Source organism: Marmota monax, unplaced genomic scaffold, assembly GCF_021218885.2.
Source record: "Marmota monax isolate L192 unplaced genomic scaffold, Marmota_monax_Labrador192_F-V1.1 WCK01_AAM20220418_F8-fsc00256, whole genome shotgun sequence".
In the NCBI taxonomy this organism is placed as follows: Eukaryota; Metazoa; Chordata; class Mammalia; order Rodentia; family Sciuridae; genus Marmota; species Marmota monax.
In genome coordinates, this window is record NW_026692286.1 from 1,799,221 (window position 1) to 1,821,586 (window position 22,366).

General features: G+C 38.0%; 1 protein-coding gene across 1 annotated transcript in view; it reads left to right on the plus strand.

Annotated features, from left to right (window-relative positions):
• Ppm1l (protein phosphatase, Mg2+/Mn2+ dependent 1L) overlaps window positions 1–22,204 on the plus strand; it is a 317,871-nt gene extending 295,667 nt beyond the window's left edge. Inside the window, exons 3-4 of the mRNA XM_046440485.2 lie at window positions 7,594–7,755; window positions 11,834–22,204. Coding sequence (XP_046296441.1) covers window positions 7,594–7,755; window positions 11,834–12,180 — 509 coding nt within the window. The 3' untranslated portion in view covers window positions 12,181–22,204. The remainder of the gene's footprint in view (window positions 1–7,593; window positions 7,756–11,833) is intronic.
• The last annotated feature ends 162 nt before the right edge of the window (window positions 22,205–22,366 follow it).

The window sequence follows — 22,366 nt, forward strand, 5'->3', positions numbered from 1 at the left end:
CATATATATTTACATGATTAGAATATATAATACACATGTTATATTTAGGTAGTATCAAGGTATAAATTGAAAAGCAGCCCCATTTTTCTTACCCTCTTTCCAATCCTCAGCCAAGCAGGGCACTATGAATCTGTGCATTGTACAAAGCACTATCGTTCTGACCCTAAAAGGGACTTTCAGTCTAATGGTCAAAAAATAATAAACAACACATGTAAATGGAATTATATGTGATATGCAGTCATTTGGCCACTAGGCAACCATGAGATATGATGCAAACATTACCCTTAGCTATGGAACCTATGTAACTGTCATAATCTCCTCTCCCTTCCACTAACCATGTGATTTTAAACAAATACCTAAGATCTCTTTGTCCAGCTTGTGCATTTGTAAGTTGTGTGTGAGGGGCAAAGCGCTAGGAAGTGATCTTGGCCAAATTATATTGTTATATTGTGTGCATGTACAAATATGTAGTAACAAATCCCATCATTACGTACAACTCTGATGCACCAATAAAAAAACATGGAAAGAGAAAAGTTGTGTATGATCATTTCTCTCTGATGAGTTTTGAAAATTGAACAGGTAAGAAAGCACTTCATAACCTATAAAGCAGACCATAAATGTGAGATTTCATTGTTATAACTACTGTTAGGCACAGGTATACTGTGGAGAATCATTTTGTGGGGGAAGCTCAAGAGTATAGGATCACAAACTGCTACCCCAAATTTGACTCACAATTGCCTTTTGTTTGGCTTGCACTATTTTTTTTAAATAAAAAAAATGTTTAAAAATCAGAAGAGTTTATATAGAAATGGCTTCCTCTGAAAAATCTGAGAGATTCTTCACATGGGCCTACATCTCTGCATGTAGGTCATTTGACCCAGTCATCCCACTCTTGAGTTTATACCCAAACTTAAAATCAGCATCTTACAGTGATACAGCCACATCAATGTTTATAGCAGCTCAATTCACAATAGCTAAACTATGGAACCAACCTAGATGGCTAAGGAGCTGTGGTCCCTCTCCAGTTTGCCATATGCCCCACCACTCCCAAACACTGAAGTATGATGTCAGTTGCCAGTTACCATCATGTTTGCCCTTAGACTAGAAAGATGTTTTAGAATACCCATTCCTGTCAAAAATAGTGGGGAAAGTTTTTCCTAGAAGGTCATAAGATTCTTTTATATATCTAACCTACTTTCTTGAAGACATTGGAGTTTACAATTTCAGTTCAATACACAAATATTCAAGCTGAAAGATGCCTGGAAGTGAAGTTAACTTCCTCTTGTTTTGGAGTTCCAGAGAAGTTAAATTATGTAATGTAAATAAAATGTTTAACATTATAACAAATGCTTAAGTGGCAGGCAGCCTCTATCATCATTATTGTTGCTAGGGTAATAATTCTGGATTGCTAGAATAAGTCCAGAATAGGTTTTCTTGTGTACCCTTACTTTGTGTGTTTCTCACAAGTTAAATCAAAGGAGAGAATGCTAGTTTTAAAAAATAGACTGATAAAAAATAAATAAATAAATAAATAAATAATAGACTGATGAGTAATTGACATTGATGAGTTTTTCCCTATGGAAAATAAGAATTACCAAGATGACACCTAAAGTACTTATTTTTGCAAATCAAAACTACACTGTGATTCCATTTTACTCCAGTCAGAATGGCAATTATCAAGAATACAATCAACAATAAATGTTGGCAAGGATGTTGGGGGAAATGTACACTCCATTGCTGGTGGGATTGCAAATTGGTGCAACCACTGTGGAAAGTAATATGGAGATTCTTCTGAAAACTTGGAATGGAACCACCATTTGACCCAGTCATCCCACTCTTAGTTTTATACCCAAACAATTTAAAATCAGCATCCTACAGTGATGCAGCCACATCAATGTTTATAGCAGCTCAATTCACAATAGCTAAACTATGGAACCAACCTAGATGCCCTTCAACAGATGAATGGATAAAGAAACTGTGGTGTATATACACAATGGAATATTACTCTGCCTTAAAGAAGAATGAAATTATGGCATTTGCCAGTAAATGAATGGACCTGGAGAATATTATGCTAAGCGAAATAAGCCAATCCCAGAGAACCAAAGGCTGAATGTTTTCTCTGATATGCAGATGCTAATTCACAATAAGGCATGGGGGAGAATAGTGGTATTTTGGACTAAACAGAGGGGAGTTAAGGGAGGGGAGGAGCCATGGGGATAGGAATGATAGTAGAATGAATCCAAATTATCACCCTATGTGCATGTATGATTACATGACCTGTGTAATTCCACATCATGTACATCCAGATGAATGAGAAGTTATACTCCATTTATGTATGATGTGTCAAAATGCATTCTACTGTCATGTATAACTAATTAGAACAAATTTTTAAAAGTGCCTATTTTGCTGAATTACAAATGGGAGTCCAAAGCAGAGCCAGATTTTTTATATAAAGACCACCATGATACACTGTTATTGCTTCACAAGGTGGAGTGGCTTTGGAAGGTGTGGTGAGGATGGAAGCTTTCCTGTGTTTCCTTTGCACTGGACCAGGATCCTGGACTGGAGAAAAGAACTTGGGACACACTTGGGCTGAAAGTTCTCTCCTTGTATAAGCAGTGTGCATGGAAGCATGTGTTGTACTTGTACAGGGTATCATCATGTTTCAGCCAATGTATCAGATGTATTTTGCTTCAACAGAATAACTGCTTATATGGCACTGTGTGGGAGATGGTGTTCCACGTGGCATTGAACTGGGATGACCTGTCAGAGCAAGGCATCAGGAAATCAGCATAGTGTTAAGTCAGACCTTATGTGTGATTGCTTATTCATTCATCTATTTATTTATTCAACAAATATTGAGTGTCTTCGATATTCTAGATATTAGCATTAGAGTAGGGAAGCAAGCAACACGCCTACCCTTGTGAAGTTTATGTTCTGTAGGGAAAGACTGTGCTAAAGAAATGTTTTAAATAAACAAGGTATCTACATAATTGTGTGTTATGAGGGCAATAAGGGCAATAAAGGAAATAAAGAAGATCCTTGTTAGAGAAGCCTTCTCTGAAGATGTCATACTTGACCTAAGATAATACCATATGCATAAGTTACATAAGTCAGCCAATGTCAAGGACAGAGTAAATACCAGGCAGAGGGATCACCAAGTACAAAGGCCCAAAGATGACAAAAGACTTGCCATGTTTGAGCAACAGAAGGGAGACCTTGAGCAAGAGAATAAGAATTGCCATTTGGGGGGGGGGCGGGGGGGCAAAGCCACACAGAACCTGCCACCATTGTTTTCCACTTGGACTACTGAAATAGCCACTGGTTGAAATTACAGTGGCCTGCACTAGTCAATGCAATGAGAGCAAGAGACTGGAAGAATTTAAGATATATTTTGCAGGTTAGAGTGACTGACAGAGCTTAATGACAATGTCTGAAATGAGGAAAAGAGAAAAACCAAGGATGCCGCATAGGTTTCTGCTTGAGCAACTGAGGAGAGATTATGGTGCCATTTTTCTGAGCCTTCAAAGGCGAATAGCTTGCCAGACCTCACTTAGCTAAGACACTGAATTCTACTCTGTGTGAACTCACTTCTTTAGGATTTTTTAAAACTCAGGTGGCAGGTGTGGTCACACCTGTAATTCTAGCAACTCAAGAGGCTAAAGCAGGAGGATCAAAAGTTCAAGGCCAGCCTCAGCAACTTAGCAAGACCCTGTCTCAAAATGAAAAATAAAAATGGTGAGATGTGGCTTAGTGGTAAAGCACCCCTGGGTTCAATCCCTTGTACCAAAAAGGAAAATATAAAAACCTCTGTGAAGTTATAAAGTTAAATTTCAAAGATCTTTTTTAGAGTTGCAAATAAATTTTCATCTATATTAAATTGTTAATCTAGAAACATTCTGATGTTCAGAATTAAGCAATATTGGCAAACCTATTGTTTGTTTTTTTTTTTGTTTTGTTTTGTTTTTTGTTTTGTTTTTTTGGTGTGTGTGTGTGTTTGATTGATTGTAAATAAATGGTACTATAATGGAATAATTCATTTACCTCAAAGCAATAGCCAGAATACTGGGGATGTTTTATCTCAGCATACAAAAAAAGTGGTTTTCTGAATTTTTTTCCAGCCTAATACTTTTCTGGAATTTCTCAGCAACAGAGCAGCTTGTAAGAAAAATTAGATTATAAACTGTGTCTTACAAATATGGACTAAGACTGCAAAGCCTGAACAACAAGGTGCTTGCATAAAGCATCCTGGTTTGTTTCTATTCTTGATATGTGGATACCCCTCATCCCCAGGTGCTCTGTAGCTTTATACAGATTATTTCTCTAGACTCACAAAGGACCCACCCAGGATATGGGCAGGGTTTTTCAGTAGAGAGGAAAATGGAGACATTTGGGTTGTATATTTCTACTATTTGGTCTCAGTCATTCTGGCCAGGTCGAAGACTCTTGCTAACATAGGTAATTCTTTACTAAAATCTGCATCATGAAATAGATCTTAACTGACCTATAGAAACAATGGCATTGTGTTCTTAACAAAAGCAGGTCATAAATCCTAAGTATATCCAATAGCATGTGAATACAGCGAAGCAGACACATTCTAAATCTCTCATCAATAAGTCCCTTATAGGACTGTGCCCCAAAACCAATTAGGGTAATAATAAGGAACAACAACAAATCAGACTCAGAAAACCTCTCATAGAAAAGGCATTTATTCAGTTTGAATTCACAGAATCTCTTCATTGGTTGGGTGCAACAGACACAGACAGGCCATGATCGATCTCACTGATTAAAAGCCTTTTGGTCACAGATCTCCAACATGTACAGATGAATTTCCTTTTGGGCAAGGAAGACAATATTTTTCCAGAAATATGATGTATTTTACATTGATACTTTGACAGTCCAGGTTGGAGATGGAGCCTTACAGGTGTGAATGCAATCAGTCACTTTGGCTGAAATATCCTGAATAACTCTTTGATGCACCCTGTGTATTTATTTGGTAGTTACATCACTTCTCAAAGATGTAAGTCTTTCTTTTGGCACTCTATGATATTTGTCTATGAATAAATGTCTATGAATGTTTAATATCAAAAAAAAAAGGCGTTTATTGTCTCACAGAACAAGACAGAGTGGTTCCAGGTTGGTTCTGCACTTCCGTGATGCCCTTAAGATTTCAGGCTCTTTACCTATTTGCTTACCAACCCCTGCTTCTTGCCATACCCCTGAAGCATGTTCCCTATCAGTGGCAGGAAAAGAGAAAGCCTTTCCCAAAAGCCCCTAGTAGACACCCCTTGAGTCCTTGTCCATGGAGCACCCAGTTTCCCTCATTTAGATCCAATAGTATTATTCTCAACTTTTCCTCTTCTCTCTCATTCCCTCCCATTCTCTATGACCTATCTATTCTGATTTAAAAATCTTCCCCCTGTGCTCACTACATTAATTCAGACCCTCATTGTCTGCTCTTACAGCTTCCAGTTTATATGTCTTCTACATTGCCACTGGAGTGTTCTTTCAAAATATAAGTCTCATTTTGTTACTATTCTGCTTAAAACCCTTCATTTATTCTTAGTCACAGATAGGATTAAATTTCAATTTTTTTTCTAGCTGCAGTAATGACTCCTTTTCCCCACCTTTAAAAATAAGAAAAAAAAAAAATACTAAAGGATGGCTCAATACAGCTAACAGATGTAGAGCTACCATGGTTGAAAAGTGGGTGGGAAAGGGGCCCATACCTCAGCCAGGTGGATCCCTTTCCTTCTGTTATGTGGAGGTCCCAGAGGCTTTCCCTGGAACAGCAGATAGAGAGAAATGCCTACTAGGCAGAAGGGTATGGACCTCAGGAGTGTCAGCCGTGCTAATATCATAGGCAAATGATATGGAATCTAAAGTCAGGGGAATGCTCACCCAGAGAGCATAGAGAGAAAGGAAGAGGGCCCTACAAAGAGAGGTTCAAAAGTTACATTGATACAATGCTCATAAACCATGTAACATCCAACAAAGCAGTGTTTCTGTTTCACATTTCAAACTTTAAGAATGTGTCTTAAAGGAAAATTTATGCTCTGATTATATCAGACAAGTTTACCCAATCAGATTCTTGAGAACAAAGTAAGGATAGTTACAGACCAAAAAAATGCAACTTGTATCAAAACCTGAGATTAACAACTTCCAGTTATTTAATTTTTGATGGGCTTTTTGTTTGTTTGGTAGTGGATATTGAACCCAGGGTTTCACATATGCTGGGAAAGAGTTCTAACACTGAGCTACATCCCCAACCCTCCAGTTTGTTTGAAATGTGCTTGTGTTTACATTTTCGTTCTTATAGCTACTTTTTAAAAGAGGTACAAAATTGCTATGATAACCAAAGAGAATAGTCTCTGTTTTCACAAGGCTTTTCATATTAGAAATCCTGAGTTACAAACATTTCATGTCTTTCCATTTCTGATCAAGGTAGTTTTGTGTTAATTAAGCTTAAGAATAAAATTTCAAACAAATACAATATCCAAATATGTTAGTTATCATAACTATTCTCCTGCTACTGAAATCAACTTGCATTTATTTTTTGTTTATTTAAGAATTTAGTGTTTTTTGTTGTTCTGTGAAGACTAAACAGCTATTTAGATGCAGTTTACATTCTTGTTATGGAATATAACCTTCTTCATGAGGCCGGAGATGTTAAAGAACAATTTTATCAAGTAAAGGAGCTGTCAATTTGAGGCAAGAGATGAATGATTGTGCACTTTACAACTTATAGACAGTTGATATCATCAGAAAGGGAGGGAGGGATGGAGGAAACTGAAGGGAACTGGTCATGGCAGGTTCCAACCAGGCCATACTGTTAACTTTACTTGTTTTCCATTCTCAATTCAAAGAGGATTGAGGAAAGCTTGTCCTTAAGTATTTTGTGTGGGCTCTAGACAAACAGACCATCAGTCTTGCTTCCCCTTTGGCTCTATCTCCGATGCTCACTCCTGTCTACCTAGATCTCTTTCCTTCCATCACCATATGCTTTTCTGCTTCTACCTTTATAGCTTGCCCTCATCATACTGGAGCTGACCTGTTTCTTGTCACCATCTTTACTGTCAGATTTTGTACATTCAGGCTCAACCTTTCCTGACGACAGCAGCTCCATTAGGGCACCACAGAGTACATTTGCCATTTCCCAGCTTTTCCTGCAACCCCACCTGAGGAGCCCACACTGCCCCCAACTTTCTCACATTTGTCTGGGACTTCTCAGAAACTGAGCACCAATCAGAAGCTGAAAATATGTACCAATTGTCTGGAGCTTCAAACTGATTTTGATTCTCTCCTAATCCTTTTAAACATGATGTTTTTAAATTAAGAGTAGCAGAGACAAAGTGATTTAGGAAAATGATAATGTTATTCTAGCCTATTTCAGTGCCACTCTAACATCGTTAAGAAAATTGTCAGATTTGATCAATGTTGTTGAAATGAACTGTGATCATTCCCAGAGTAGCTGGAGTAAAATTCTCACCCAGCAGGAGCAGTTTTAATGACCGAAGAATAGTAACCAAGAGAAGCAACTGAACTTCAATGCATTGCTGACCTCATATCCTACCTCTCTCCTCTCTTTTTCAGGCACAACATGTTTGATTGCTCTGCTGTCAGATAAAGACCTCACTGTGGCCAATGTGGGTGACTCACGAGGAGTCCTGTGTGACAAAGATGGGAATGCCATTCCCTTGTCTCATGATCACAAGCCTTACCAACTGAAGGAAAGAAAAAGGATAAAGAGAGCTGGTGAGATGTGACTACCTCTAGAGAATGTCTGCCATCTTGTTTGGTGGATAAAGGGCTTGCTTGGAGACCTCCTGGGCTAGAAATTAGTGGGTCACTACAGAGGCTGCTACTGAGGTAGCTGTGACTTTGTAATGTTTCCTCCCAAATAAATGGCCACTGAATTTGCCCCTCCTCATGACTAAATATTCCAGAAGGGAACCCCTTTTCCAGATTAATAAGATCTTTGGGCCATTGCTTCCTGCTTCATTCTTATCTCTTACCATATTCTGCTTCCCTTTAGTCATGCCAAATTACTAACCATTTCCCCAAATGACCTTTGTTTCTGATACCTCTCTGCCTTTGCAAGTGCCATTCCCACTCTTAGTGGATGACAATTACTTGTCCCTTGAGATTCAACTTCAAGATATCTTTTGGAAGCCTTCCATGTCACTGTGGCAAAGGCTCCCCCAGTCTAGGTTAGCTCTTCTGTCTTTCTACAGTATCCAAAGTGGTCCTCTTGGATCACCTTTCACAATGCATACATAGCTGTCTTATGTTCCTGACTGAGCTCTTTGAGGGCAAGAACTTAGTCTTGTTCATCTCCATCACTAAGTTCAGTGATTAGTATAATAAATATTTCAGAGCATGGTGGAAGGGTCCCTTATTAATTTGTCCAACACGCCCTCTACCCAAAAAATTTCTCATGGAGTTTACATTCTGAAATTGGCCTAGGAGTGGGGAATGGATCAGATAGATGTTAACCAAAAAAATTAATTAGTAAAAATAACCAACTTATATAGAATATTGCAAGGTGATAACTGCTATGGAGAGACATAAAGCTGGTATGGGAATGGGGAGTGTCAGGAAATTGCAGTTTTATGAAAAGTCGTCCATATTGGCTTCACTAAATTGACATTTGGACAAAGACTCCAAGGAGGATTATCAGTTGATTATTCTATTTTCAAAACTAGATTTGGGATATGGAAGGAAAGAATTCCTTTGCTCCACAGACTGACAACTTCATGACACACAAGGCAGCAGACCAACTGGAAGTGCAATGCTCAGGCACACTAGTCTCTAACCAGCATGGATCCCTGCTGTCTGCAGTTTGACTCTCAATCTCTGTAGGTCAGCTTCTGCCCAATGAGTAAATGAAGTGAATCTAATGCACATTTAAGTTTTCACAGTAGGACTCTGTACTATGGAGTCAAAAAGTATTTGCATTTTATTACAAGCCCTTGCTTCAGTGACTGCTTGAGATGCAGAATAGTTTTGAATAAAAGCTTTTGGTCAGATTTCTGTTGATGAGATGGAACAAACAATGATTTCTGACATCTATCAAGGCTTGATGAGCTCCAGGAAGTGTTAGCAAAAGGCTCTGACTTCCTTAAGTGTGAAGGTAGCATCTCCCCACAACTGCCCTCTATGAGCCTGGATTTAAGATCCAGGTGGCCCACTCTGTTGTGGGCTGATCATTCAGAAAACACTCTCAGTCCAAATTTGGTCCAAATTGGAGAGCCTTTATTAGCCATCTGGCTATGCCCACCTCTGTGCACACAAACTTTTAAGGATAAAAATCATTTCACCTTGTGCAGGAGTCTGCAACTAGGTAAAGCAAGCTTGGTTTCAGAAGCTAAATCTAACAGTTATGTGGGCTGTTACAATGTTACAAGTATCTGTCTGCAGTAGCTGGGGATTTTTTTTTTTTTTTTTTTTTTTTTTTTGGTTAGGAGTGGAGTTGACATTTGTGGTTGGGTAGAGGTTGCAGCAATTAAAGTTTCTTAACTGGTTTAACTGCACACTCTAATTAAGATAGTTCCTTTTAAGACAGATCACTTAGGCCAAGTTCTTAAGTACTTCTAACTTATAACCAAAATAGCTTAATATTACTTATCCTATAATTTTACCTTATCTTGTTTATTGATATCCTATAATCTATATGATGCTTACTGACTAAGCTAAGCCATAACAACTCTTGCATAACACAGACAAGGATGTGTACATGATACATCCGGAGCTGTCATCTTTGTATCCAGTACTCTGTTTTGAAATATCACTGCTATTTCATTCTCCCTCCTCTTCCCTGTCACACCCAACACCCCACTCCCACCCTACAGTGATTGTATATAGAAGTAAATTTGGACACCACTTCTAAGGAGATTAATCTTACCTGCTCTGTTCTTTATTTGGTCAAGGGTATATTTATAGGAGGCTTAAAGAACAAGGATTAGTTTTGTCATCATTATGTGTGTCTTCTCTGATCAGTGTTCCCACTCCTGATTAGTGTGACAATAAGCTCCAACCAGTCTGGGCCAAAAACTGTACATAATAGTCTTTCTCTATTCCTTATGCTGTTTCCAATAACAACATCAACATCAACATCAAGTGCCACTCATTTGTGTTCATTCTGTTCTAGGAGCCAAGACTAGAGCTTTATAGACTTTTTGTCTTTAACTATCTTATGAGGATGATAATCATGTCACAGCCAACAAACTGGCACTTAGAGAAGCTTGTGTGTTCAGTGACTCACAGCTAGTGAATGGGAGGACCAGAATTGAAATGAGGACTGACTCCATTGCCCATGTTCCTGCCTACTAGACCACGCTTCCTGGAATGCTCTCCTGCATCCCTGCCTATAGAAGTCCTATCCATCAGTCAAGCCCAGATTTAACACCCTTTCCCCCATGCTCATCACACCCAGAAATCATCCCTCTGTCCTCCCTCTGCTTTCAGCATTTAGCAGATACTATTCTCCTCTGAAAGAATACTACTTTGTGCTTGTAGCATTTAATGTGTGTCTTCTTATCTCTCCTGCCAGACTGTCTATTTCTTTAGAGAAAGGTCTGGATCTTGTATAATGTTGTATCCTACAAATTGCCTTCCACGGAGTGGGTATTTAATAAATACCTGAAAAAAAATATGTGAATGAACAGATTTTAGCTCCTTTAAAGAAAAATAATAGATAACATTACTGAGAGCCTATATTATTCAAGCATGGTGCTAAATGATTTATATGGAATGACTCCTTTATTTCTCACAACAATAGTAAATAATGTCCCCATTTTGCAGTGAGACCAAGGAACAGAGAGAAAATTTCATCCAAAGTCACACATAGCTACAAGTGACAGAGCCAGGGATCAAATCCAAGCAGCCTGACCTGAGCCTTCAATGTATATATTAAAATGTACTTTTCCTTAATCCCAAACCTGTTTAGGGGGGAGGGTATCAGTCAGCTTGTTCTCTACTGTGACCAAAAGACTTGACAAGAATAATTAGAAGAGGAAAAGTTTATTTGGGGGTTCATGGTTTCAGAGGTCTCAGTTCATAGACTCTGGTTCTATTTGCTATAGGCCTGAGGTGAAGCAGAACATCATGGCAGAAGAGGGGTAGAGGAAAGCAGCTTAGGACATGGCACCAGGAAGCAGAGAGAGAGAGAGAGAGAGCGCTTTTCTCACCACAGACAAAAAATATACCCTAAAGGCACACCCCAAATGATCCACCTCCTCCAGCCACATTCTGCCTGCCTGCAGTTACCATCCAGTTAATCCCTATCAGGAAATTAATACACTGATTATGTTCAGGCTCTCGTAACACAATCATTTCACTTCTAAACTTTCTTGCATTGGGTCACACATGAGCTTTGGGGAGGCACATTATATCCAAACCACAACAGTTTTGAGATGTACATAGGGGCATCCAAGGGCAGCCGTAGGCTAAATGATCATTCCAGTGATGTCTCTGGTGTCTGCTACCTGCCTTTCAGCGCTCCCTTGCCACTCTCCTCCAGTTCCCACCCTAGTGCTCTCTACTGCAGTCACTGAGCTTCCACAGGGTTAAAACTGATGCCTCTCCCTTGTGTGTACCCTACCATTATACTCTAGTTGATATATTCCTGAAGGCCTTAGAGGTTTAAGGATGAGGGCATTAGGATCTCCTGAAAGGCTGTCAAACTCCAAGCCATGCAGCAGAATGCTGCTTGGTGAGGGAAAGTACTGTGGCCCAGCTTACACATAGTAGGTCAACCTTTTGTACATGTTCACAGTGCCAGGTGTGGGAGATATCAGCTGGGCAAGCTAATGGGCTTCTTCTGTCTTTCTAGGTGGTTTCATCAGTTTCAATGGTTCCTGGAGGGTCCAGGGAATCCTGGCCATGTCTCGCTCCCTGGGGGATTATCCGCTGAAAAACCTCAATGTGGTCATTCCAGACCCAGACATCCTCACCTTTGACCTGGACAAGCTCCAGCCTGAGTTCATGATCTTGGCATCAGATGGCCTATGGGATGCCTTCAGCAATGAAGAAGCAGTCCGATTCATCAAGGAGCGCTTGGATGAACCTCACTTTGGAGCCAAAAGCATAGTATTACAGTCATTTTACAGAGGCTGCCCTGATAATATTACTGTCATGGTGGTAAAGTTCAGGAATAGCAGCAAAGCAGAAGAGCAGTGAACCCTTCGGGGTCTCAGCTGCCTTAGACTAAAGGACTTTTGACACACTGGTTTCTTTTAATGTAGTGAAAGGTGTGGGAATTGTAATTAGGATCATCCATCCCAGACACTGAATCCCCACCCCACCCCCTGCAGTGATGAACAGAGGATACCCCTGGCCAATGTAGTTGAGTGGCTGAAAAATGGTTTCTTTGTTTCCCCAACTCTTCTATGTCCAAAATATATAAATAGGTAGCTGTAGATCCACATGTATGAAGTGAACAGCAGATGCACCATGTATTCTCCTTCTTAAGATTCTTTTTAAGATCCCTTTCAGGGTCCTCCAGGCATCAGCCTTTATGTCCCCTCTGAAACCCTGGGTGGGACAAGCCTCCCTTCCTGCATAAGACAGGCCATTGTGACCTATAAGTCAGGGGCTGATGTTCAGTCAAGGGGCAAAGTAGTCCTAGAATGTGTGGTCCTCCTGAGTCCATGTTTTCTCCTGAGCAGCAGCCTGGAAACAGATTTGGAACTGTTTATGATTTGTGGGCTGCTCTTGGAGGCTAAGAAAAACTGTGAGGTTGGGCGATCAGAGGCAGTGGCTGCACAGCAGAAATAACCCTTTTCCCTTCCTCCTTTTATTAGTTAAATAGATTTTGGGTACCACCTGATGAACCTTTGTATGTTTATCCTAATCATGCATGACCTTACCTTTTGCTTACACCTTCCTGTATGTAATGGGCAATTATTAATTTCATAACACACACCACAATTTTTCATCTTAGCTAATCAAGAAATCATATTAGGGGAAATGAAAACCGCAAGTCACAATGCCATCATTCCTTCCACCTTTAAGAACACATAGAGGAAAACCATACTGAATGAGTCACAGTGCTCCTGGGAAAGCTGGCAGTTTGCACTGGAAGTGAAAGGAATGAGCAGGTGAGATTACCACCCTGAAGTGAACACCAGCTGCAAGTTTTTGTGCAGTTTTCCCCAAGCCCTAGCTTAATAGCTTTTGAGCATCTTTCAAGCAGTATTTGGAGAAGCAACAGCCTAGAACTGCATGTGTTCCTTGAAGCCAGAAACACGTTCCCAGACTTTGGAATTATGTGGTGAACTACTGGGGCATGCTTTTTCTCGCCAATGAAAAGGATGAAGCTTTTCACATTTGGTTGCAAACCTCTATCCACATTGGGTAGCCTTCCTCAGGCAAAGGCAAACGGCCCCACTTCGACTAAAGGGACTTGTGGGGGACTTGTGTGCAGTGGCAGCAAAGCTGGATGAGAATTCAAAGAAGAACCCACATCGATAAGTGGCCTAGAATTATTTGGAGGCCTGGCTTTGCTGTTCTGTTTCCTATCAATCACCAAAGTCATATTTTTTCCAGCCTCAGCATTTTATAAGTTAATTTATAGAAAATGCTGGGTTATCCTCTTTGCCTGAAGAAGGCAGCTCTAACAGCTAAACTTCTGTTGCATCCCCACCCCCGGGTGCACCTGGTTTTATTCTTTCTGAGTGGACATTAGTCCTTACGAATGCCTGTTCACTGGCCGCCTCCAACCCATGGTGCCCTACCCTCTGTTCCCCTTCAGCTGCAGAGCTTTCCTGAAGCAGTTTCCAGGAAAGAACTCAGGAGAATGATTAACTTATGCTGCGAAGAACTGCAGTTTGTCTTGATACTTCCAAGAACTTACCTATCTTTGACTGCAATGAGAATTAATAATGATTTCCCAAGATTTTGTATTCTGTATTTTCCAACATTAATGTTAGAATCTTGATTATTGTTTTTTAGCCATAGAATGTTTTAGTACAAAATATCTGCTGCCATTTTAGATTTAAGCAGTTGTTCCTTGAAAGACACTGAACATTTGGATGTGTGTATTTAGGGCAGAGGTGGGAACAGAAATGTGGGAAACAAATTATTGTGATCAGTGATGGGCATTCAGACCAGGTAGCTGAGTTTGCTTGAATATCTAGGATGTTCTTATCTGGAATCACCCACCATTTAACTGAAGGTCCAACATTTTACAGTTCACAGTATCTTTCCTTTTTATATTTTTGCTTAATGTAAAAATGCATAACAAGGGAAGTACATTGTATTGTCCAAAATGAAAATAGTGAAGCTTTGGTGAAGATGAAAAAGGTACCAAATTAGTAAATTCTGTACTTATTTATTTAAGCAAACTTTCTTAACAGATACAGTGCTGAGTGTACAAGATATGTACATGCCTTATTTAAAAAAAAAATTGAGGTTCACAAGGCATCTTCTAAATTTTGCTTTGTAGAATTAGTTCATTTCTGATTTTAACCAAATAGAGTGTAAATCTGACACTCCTTTTCTGCCTCTTTCCCCCCTACTATGGTTTGTAATTTTTTAAAGGTAGAAGTATGGACAAAATAGCGGTTTGGTTAATTGTTATGTACAAAATCAAAGTACTCTGTTCCCTTCCCCTGTCCTCCTGGAGCTCTCTCTCCCTGATCCTTTTCCAGTTGTTAGGGGTCTGAGAACAGCACATCTGGGCTGTCCTGTGGTGTACTGGCTGCCTCCCCCACTTCTCTAGAAGCTCAGGAAAGTTGGATCTAGCCTATAGGGAAATTGAGAAGTTTGCATGTAAAGCTTCCCTAAACAGCACTGCCAAAGCTTTGGAATTGTCATCTGAGACTGCCCCTACTCCCTAGTTAACCTGAGTTTGAATTGCCAATAGTCTCCACAGTGCCAAATTTTGGGATGGTTCTACAGTCTTTTGGAAATGAAGCTGGGAATGACCACATGCTCCTGAGCAAGAGGGCAATCCCAGATCCTCATTAATGCACTGCTCTGCTGCTGCTTCTTTGGCAATTTGTACTCATTAAATGGGTTAGAAATGGGAGGATGGGAAATTTTTAAAATTCAGTGTATTTGCAATTCTTTAATCATAGGAATAAACTCTACTTATGTAGAGAGCTCCAACACTAGTCCCCAAGACCTGAATTTTTTTTTAATGTGACCAACTTATACGAGGCAATTAACTCTGAGTCACTGTTCTGATGCAACATGACTATATGCATATATACTCATTACTGGCAACTAATGGCTACATTCTAATCCTTGCTGTGGATTGAAGATATTGGCCTATTGTATCTTGCATATGTGGAGTATTACATAGAGAGTGTTATATAGTAAAGGAGCATATGCAAACTGGATAATTTAAAACACCTTATTGACTTTGACATTTTGCACAAATGGTAAAAGGGACTGCATGACAGAATCCTCTCTGAAGTGGATCTAGGAAACTGATTACATTATTGGAATGAGTCACTGGAGTATGTGGAAATGCATGAGGGATTGACAAGAAGCAAAGAAGGGATCACTTTTTCCTTTGCCAGGTATACCTTGATTTTCCTTTTTTTTTTCCTTTCCTCCATGAATTGTTGGCAGATCTCTCATGCAACTATTTCAATGTAAGGCTTACATTGAAAAAGGATGAAATTTCATTGTACATTTTAAAGTATAGGGAAATATGCTTTATATAAATCTTTATTTTCCAATGATTTCAGAAATTATTTTTCCCTTCTTTCAACACATCATAAATTGATCTTCCCTTTATAGTCCCCCAGAATTACCTTTGCATGTTATACCAGCATTTCCAGCAGTTCTGGAAAAATGTAATGACTGTTAGCTACTATGCTGGGGCCTGTTTAATTGCATCTGGACTAAAACATTATCTGAATTTTTGAGATTGTTAGCTGCACACTAAAAAATAGTAGAATTCGATGTTCCCCAAAGTGTGTTCCAAAGAACCAAGTTCCAAAGATGCTCTTCCAAATATGGGGCTTCAGGGTCAAAGCAGTTTGGGAAACATGGTCTTAGAAAGTACATATAAGCTCATTGAAGCCTCTAATTTAAATATACTGCAGTGGAATGGGAAACATACCACATGCATAATTTCTGTTAGCTCTGTGTTTCCCAGATTAATTTGACCGCAGAACCTTTTTAAAATAATACCTAGTAACATTCAAGGAATACACTTTGGGAAATTCTGATATATTGAAATGTGTTTTCTCATTCCAATAACATTCAAGGAATACACTTTGGGAAATTCTGATATATTGAAATATGCTTTCTCATTCACCATTACTCTTTATAGTAGCAGTACAGTTTGCAATTTAGTAGCACTAATCCTTTCATGGAAGAGGCTGATTAAATAGAAACAGTTTAAAAATAGTCTTATTTAATGTGACGACTAGCACCTCATATTGATAGCAGAAGTCTAACAAGTTTTCCCTCATGTGAATAACAAGTAAGAGCTTTACCTTAGATAGGAAGTTCTCAAGTTCATTCCAAGATCTTTCAGTGCTTTTTTGCAGTTATATTTGCTCTCCAGGTTGAATAAATATTTTTATGTTTCATCACTATATGTGATAGTTTAAAATATAGAGAAAATAATAGAACAAGAAAAAGTTCATGTTTGATTTTAACTCACTTTTGAAATTTTAACTCAATTTTAAAAATTAACTACATTGAATAATAATGGAAGTGCAAACTTAACACCTGTTTACTCTTTCCTCTATTCTCTCTAGATTCAATGAAATAATTTAAAATCAACTGGAGCTCCTAGGTCCTAAATTTCTGTTATATGTCATCCTACCTTTTATATTTTATATATATATATATATATATATATATATATATATATATATTAAGTTTAGCAAGTTATCTCTTGCCTAACATGTAAGGTTTGATCATAGTTCCATAATAGTCACTTTCAGTTTGGGCAGTTTGTTTGGGATGCCATTACAGATAACCCCCCAATAATGGATGAAACGTGGTACAGAGTGAATTTAGGGTAAAATCAGTAATTTAAAATTACATCCAATATTTAGGAATCTGCCCACTCTTTGAACCTATCCAAAATCTAAAGGTAGGATCCCTTACTTTTAGGTGGCATATTGCAAAGGGCAAGGGACAGTCAGTACCATGAGGCTTCCGTTGTTTCTGAATATGTTTTCTAATATGTAAATTTTTGCTGATTCCTAGTAATGTTAATGCTCTGTCCATTATTCTTTTTATAACTGTTAAGCTACAAACTATTACACTGAAGGTTGATTATGATAATTTTTACATGTTTAGTAATAACCACACCATCATATGTACAATCACTTTAATAAATCCAACTTAAAGACTTTGAGGAGAACACGTAGTAACTGTTCATTTTGAAAAATCATCATAGGCATTTTCACTATCTAAAACTTCAATGAAAACAAGCATGAAGCAAAGGAATAGGTTGTATTTAAAGATGCACAGAGCTTCATTTATTCAAGGAGTTTTATAATCTGGTATTATTTAACTATAAAATCCTGCCTGCCATTTGCTAATTTGTGTGTGTGTGTGTGTGTGTGTACTGGGAATTGAACCCAGGGCCTTGCACTTGTTAGGTAAGTACTCTACCACTGAGCTATACCCCTAGCCTTTTTTATTTTTATTTTTAAGACATGGTCTCAGTAAATTGCACAGACTGGTCTTGAACTTGTGTTCCTCCTACCACAGCCTCTCCAGAAGGTGGGATTACAGGCATCCACCACTGTGCCTAGCCACATTAATTCTAGAAACCTCCAAGACCAGCATTCCTAGCTCTGAGCACAAGCAGAATCTTATAAAAGCCCTGGTGGCTGATTGTGGGGTAGGAGTTAGGGGATGAGGAGTAGCAGGAAAATTGGCCTGGGTCACTTGCTACCTCTACAGGAGCAAGACTGAATTAGCTACACATTCTCTTGTCACCTTCTAGCATGAGTCAATCCAGAAATTAATGTGATGAATTACTTCAAAATATTTATATTTTAATTAGATAAATCAATATTTTAAATGTGTTCATGCAGAAGCAAAGGTAGAAATAATGGTCAAGGAATTGGGAGAGGATGGCCTTTGGGATAACCAGATATGAAAAATATAAAAGTAGGTAATCAGAGATGTAAATTACCAGGCTTTTCCCATATATAGGATGTGTTCAGTAGTGATTCCTGACATCTGCACATAGATCAGTAGGATACAATTGTACTTTTTAAAACATCAATATTCTAAAAAGGAAGACAGGTTTTTTTTTTTTCAATAATGTAAAGTGGTAAAATTATAGACCCTATTCCATTGTTTTCCCCAACAAAAACAGATATGGTGTCATTTATTGCTGTTGTAAACACCTTTACTGTCCTTTCCAAATCTTGGACATGCTTTTATCCTGAATCCTTAGAATTTCTGCATTTGTGAAAAGGAACTACTCCTTTTTAGAATTTTAAAAGATACTAAATAGTTGGCCTTTTATTTTAGATTGTCTGAATTAAACTGAAATCAAATAAACACAGTCATGGTCACAACTGAGAGTGTTTTAACATAGTGGTAATTTTCCAAATGCCAACACGAATACTAGTGAGTACCACTTTATAACAGACAATTTCATGAAAATGAACCACATGATAATTTAATGTTCTTGCTTCGTATAATGAAAAGGGTCATCTTGCTCATATAATTTTTTTTACAAAAGTAACCCTGCAGAAATGGTGCTTTAGACATCTCTAACTCAAGAAAATGGTATCTCTTGAATACATTTTAAATTCTCTTCCTCAGAGTGTATGAAAGAAAAAATGGTGACTGCTGAGTATAATTATGGAAAGATAAATTTACTACATGGAGAAAACCTAGAATCTGCCTTGGGACATTAACCAAGAATATTTTTCTTATTTAGACTCCAAGGCTATAACCAAAAAGGCTTTATGTATTTATTATCTTGATTATCCTTTTATCTCAGGCATATATTCAGAAAGAATAATAGATGCAACAATGGAAAAACCCATAACTTTTTTTTCTATTATAAAAAGCAGTCTTTGCCCTTTTTCATTTATTTGAAATTCAGTTTCACATTGAAACATTAACATCTACCACATTATCTTTCATTTTAGTCTTCAATTACTAAAATAAATAATTTTGATTTATAGCACTTACACAACTTCGATTCAGATCATAAAGTTGAAATCTATTTAGTGACATCTCAACATTCCTTTGGGCAACCAGGAAAAAGAGAACAAAAAGAAATTTTAATAAGTTTGGAAGAATGATTGTTCTGACAAGCCTGGAAAATGGTCATTAATCTGTTAATTCCAGGAGACCCCAAAGTGAACTCTGTTCATTTACATAATCTCTATAAGCAAACTGTATGAGGTTTTTGAATACATATAAGCATCACTGCATTTATAAATATATCTACCTTATGAACAGATTTCACTGGGAAAGTCACTATTTTTAACTACAAGAAAGTCTGCTTATATATTTTATTATTTCCTTTGTTTTATTTTTCTGAGCACAGACCTTGAGCCAGGCAATGACTAAATGAATGTATCCAGTGGTGACCACTCAGGTGCCACCATTGCCTTCTTGTGGTTTACAGTCTATTGGGGGCCCCTTACAGATATTAAAACACTTAGTATTGGCTGAATGGGGTGAAAAACATATTTCATGATTTTCTCCAATGGGCTGAAATTCATAAAACTAGGACAGAACTAGAATTTTTTTTCTGCATGTAATAATAAATGGTAAGAGATTGGTAAATATCTTGCCCACAGCCAAGCACACTGCATTAATTATTCTGTTACTAGATCATCTGCTTTCCCAAGGATGGAGTTGGGAGTTGAGAGACAATGGAGGCTTCGGGGACCAAGAAAGAGACTGTCCCAGTGTAGGGACAATAAAACCTATGAGTGGTAATTTCTGATAACCTTATTTTACATTTTTAATGACTGGGTATCCTAAATGTCCCTCTCCCCAATTCTTTCTCTATTACTTCTGCTTTTGCTTCTGTGTGAATACTTTTTTCCTTTCTTTTTCATTTTATTTTATCTTATTTATTTAGTTTTTGGTACCAGGGATTGCACTCAGGGGCACTTGACCACTGAGTCATATCCCCAGCCCTATTTTGTGTTTTATTTAGAGACAGGGTCTCACTGAGTTTCGTAGTGCCTAGATTTTTTTGAGGCTGGCTTTGAACTTGAAATCCTCCTATCTCAGCCTCCCAAGCTGCTGGGATTACAGGCATGCAGCACCAGCTATATTAATACATTTTAAATTAGGAATTATCCAATTAAAATATAAATGTTTTGAGATAATTAATGATAGCACATTTAACTTTTTAACTGACTTATGACAGAAGGTGATGAGAGAATGTGTGTCCCCAGAAGCCTTCACCCTAATGGGACAGCAGCTATGCATGGGCTCCACGAGTCTAGTCAAACAGGCTGTCTATTCCTCTGTAAAAGAACAGGAGAAAATGGAACATCTCTCCATGGCCCATTTTTTTTTTTAATTTTTTTTTTAAAGAGAGAGGGAGAGAGAGAGAGAATTTTTTTTTTTTTAATATTTATTTTTTAGTTCTCGGCGGACACAACATCTTTGTTTGTATGTGGTGCTGAGGATCGAACCCGGGCCGCACGCATGCCAGGCGAGCGCGCTACCGCTTGAGCCACATCCCCAGCCCCTCCATGGCCCATTTTTATTTTTGTTCCCAAGAGTATAAAGTGTAACACTCTCATGCCTCAAAAGAGAACCCAGAACTGAAATTATTTATCATTACTATTCCTGAGTATAAGGAATTATACAGAAAATTAACATACTTCAGGAGTACAAACAGAAGACTAAAGCCAGACTTTTTTTAATCATAAATTTGGTATTCATAGTTACCTTACACATTCTAAGAACTGGGCATGGAATTTTAATTTTGAATTTTTGAGCAAAAATAACATCTATTTTCTGTATGGAGAAAAACTAAAATTCTAAATATAAGACTTTTATTTTATAACCACGGAAGTTATGACCTCTTTCTAAATGCTTGGCCTGCTAGCCATCTTCCCTAGACCATGAGAATTCTATTGAAATAGAATGATTTTTTCCTCTATAGATAGTGAATGGTAAGAAATGAGACTATCTCATTGTGATCAGAAATTGACTTTTTGCTGTTATTTTGTTTTTAATCATGAGAACTTGTAAAAGAAAATTCAAATTAATACAAACCAACTTCTGATTTGATAAATTAAAATCACAGGTGGAGCCGGATGTGGTGGTGTGCACCTGTAATCCCAGCGAATCTGGAGGCTGAGACTGGATGATGTCAAGTTCAGGGCCAGCCTCAGCAACTCAACAAGGCCTAAGCAACTTCATGACAACCTGCCTCCAAAAAAGGGTTAGGGGGGCTGCTGGGGATGTGACTCAGTGACCTTGAGTTCAATCCCCAATACCAAGCAACAACAAAAAAACCTATAGGTGGAGTCTAGTTATTAAGAAAGGAAAGGGGGAAAAAAGGCAGGATTGGGAGAGAATGGAAAAAAAAATACCATAACTGAACTGTATTTTTCATGAATGGTACCATAGTTCAAAAGTTCTGATTTCTTATTCTGCTGAATTTAAATATAGTAACTTTGTTTAAGCTTTTATTTATACTTATTTCATCATTAAATTTTTTTCCTTCAGCATTTTCTTGCTACTTTAAAAATCACAAGGGCCTGTTTGTTTATAAAAAGGTACCAGGATTCACAATTTATTAGCAATGTTTTCTTTTAGGAATCTTCAAATTATATTTGATAAATAAATCACAAGTCTAAATCTCAGGTCAAATGACTCTTACATCAATCAGGCTTTCTGGTAAGTTCCTTTTTAAAAACCATTCATAATAAATACAACAAAATCTTGACAAAACTTCATTACTCTTGGTCCTCTTCTTTTTTTATTGGTAATATTTTACACTTGTCTCTTAGAGTCATTTGAAACAAAGTTGCAATGTCAGTTTGGTGGAGCATTATCTGCAGTTGATCTCAGAGTGCATGGCATCCGTGGTCACTCAAAATGCATGGCACGTCATTCAGGTCCCTTTGATGTGTGCTGGGGTACAGTTAGCATTGTAGAGACTAATGTGTTCATGCAATCACTAATTCTATATTGTTGTATACAAAATGAACAGCTAAAATTTCACCCTTACAACAAAAATAAATTAAAGCAAAAATAAACACATTAAAGTTATTAAGCTTTACACACTGGTCTGTTGATACTTTTTTCCTTTGATTAAGCTCATTTTCCATTCTAATGTCTCCTCTGGAATTTTACAAGTTTGAATTGAAGTAACTGTTGTGTTGGGGTTCTACATAGAAAACAGAAAACCAATTTATGGTCAGAAGACAAGGCAAAAATATAA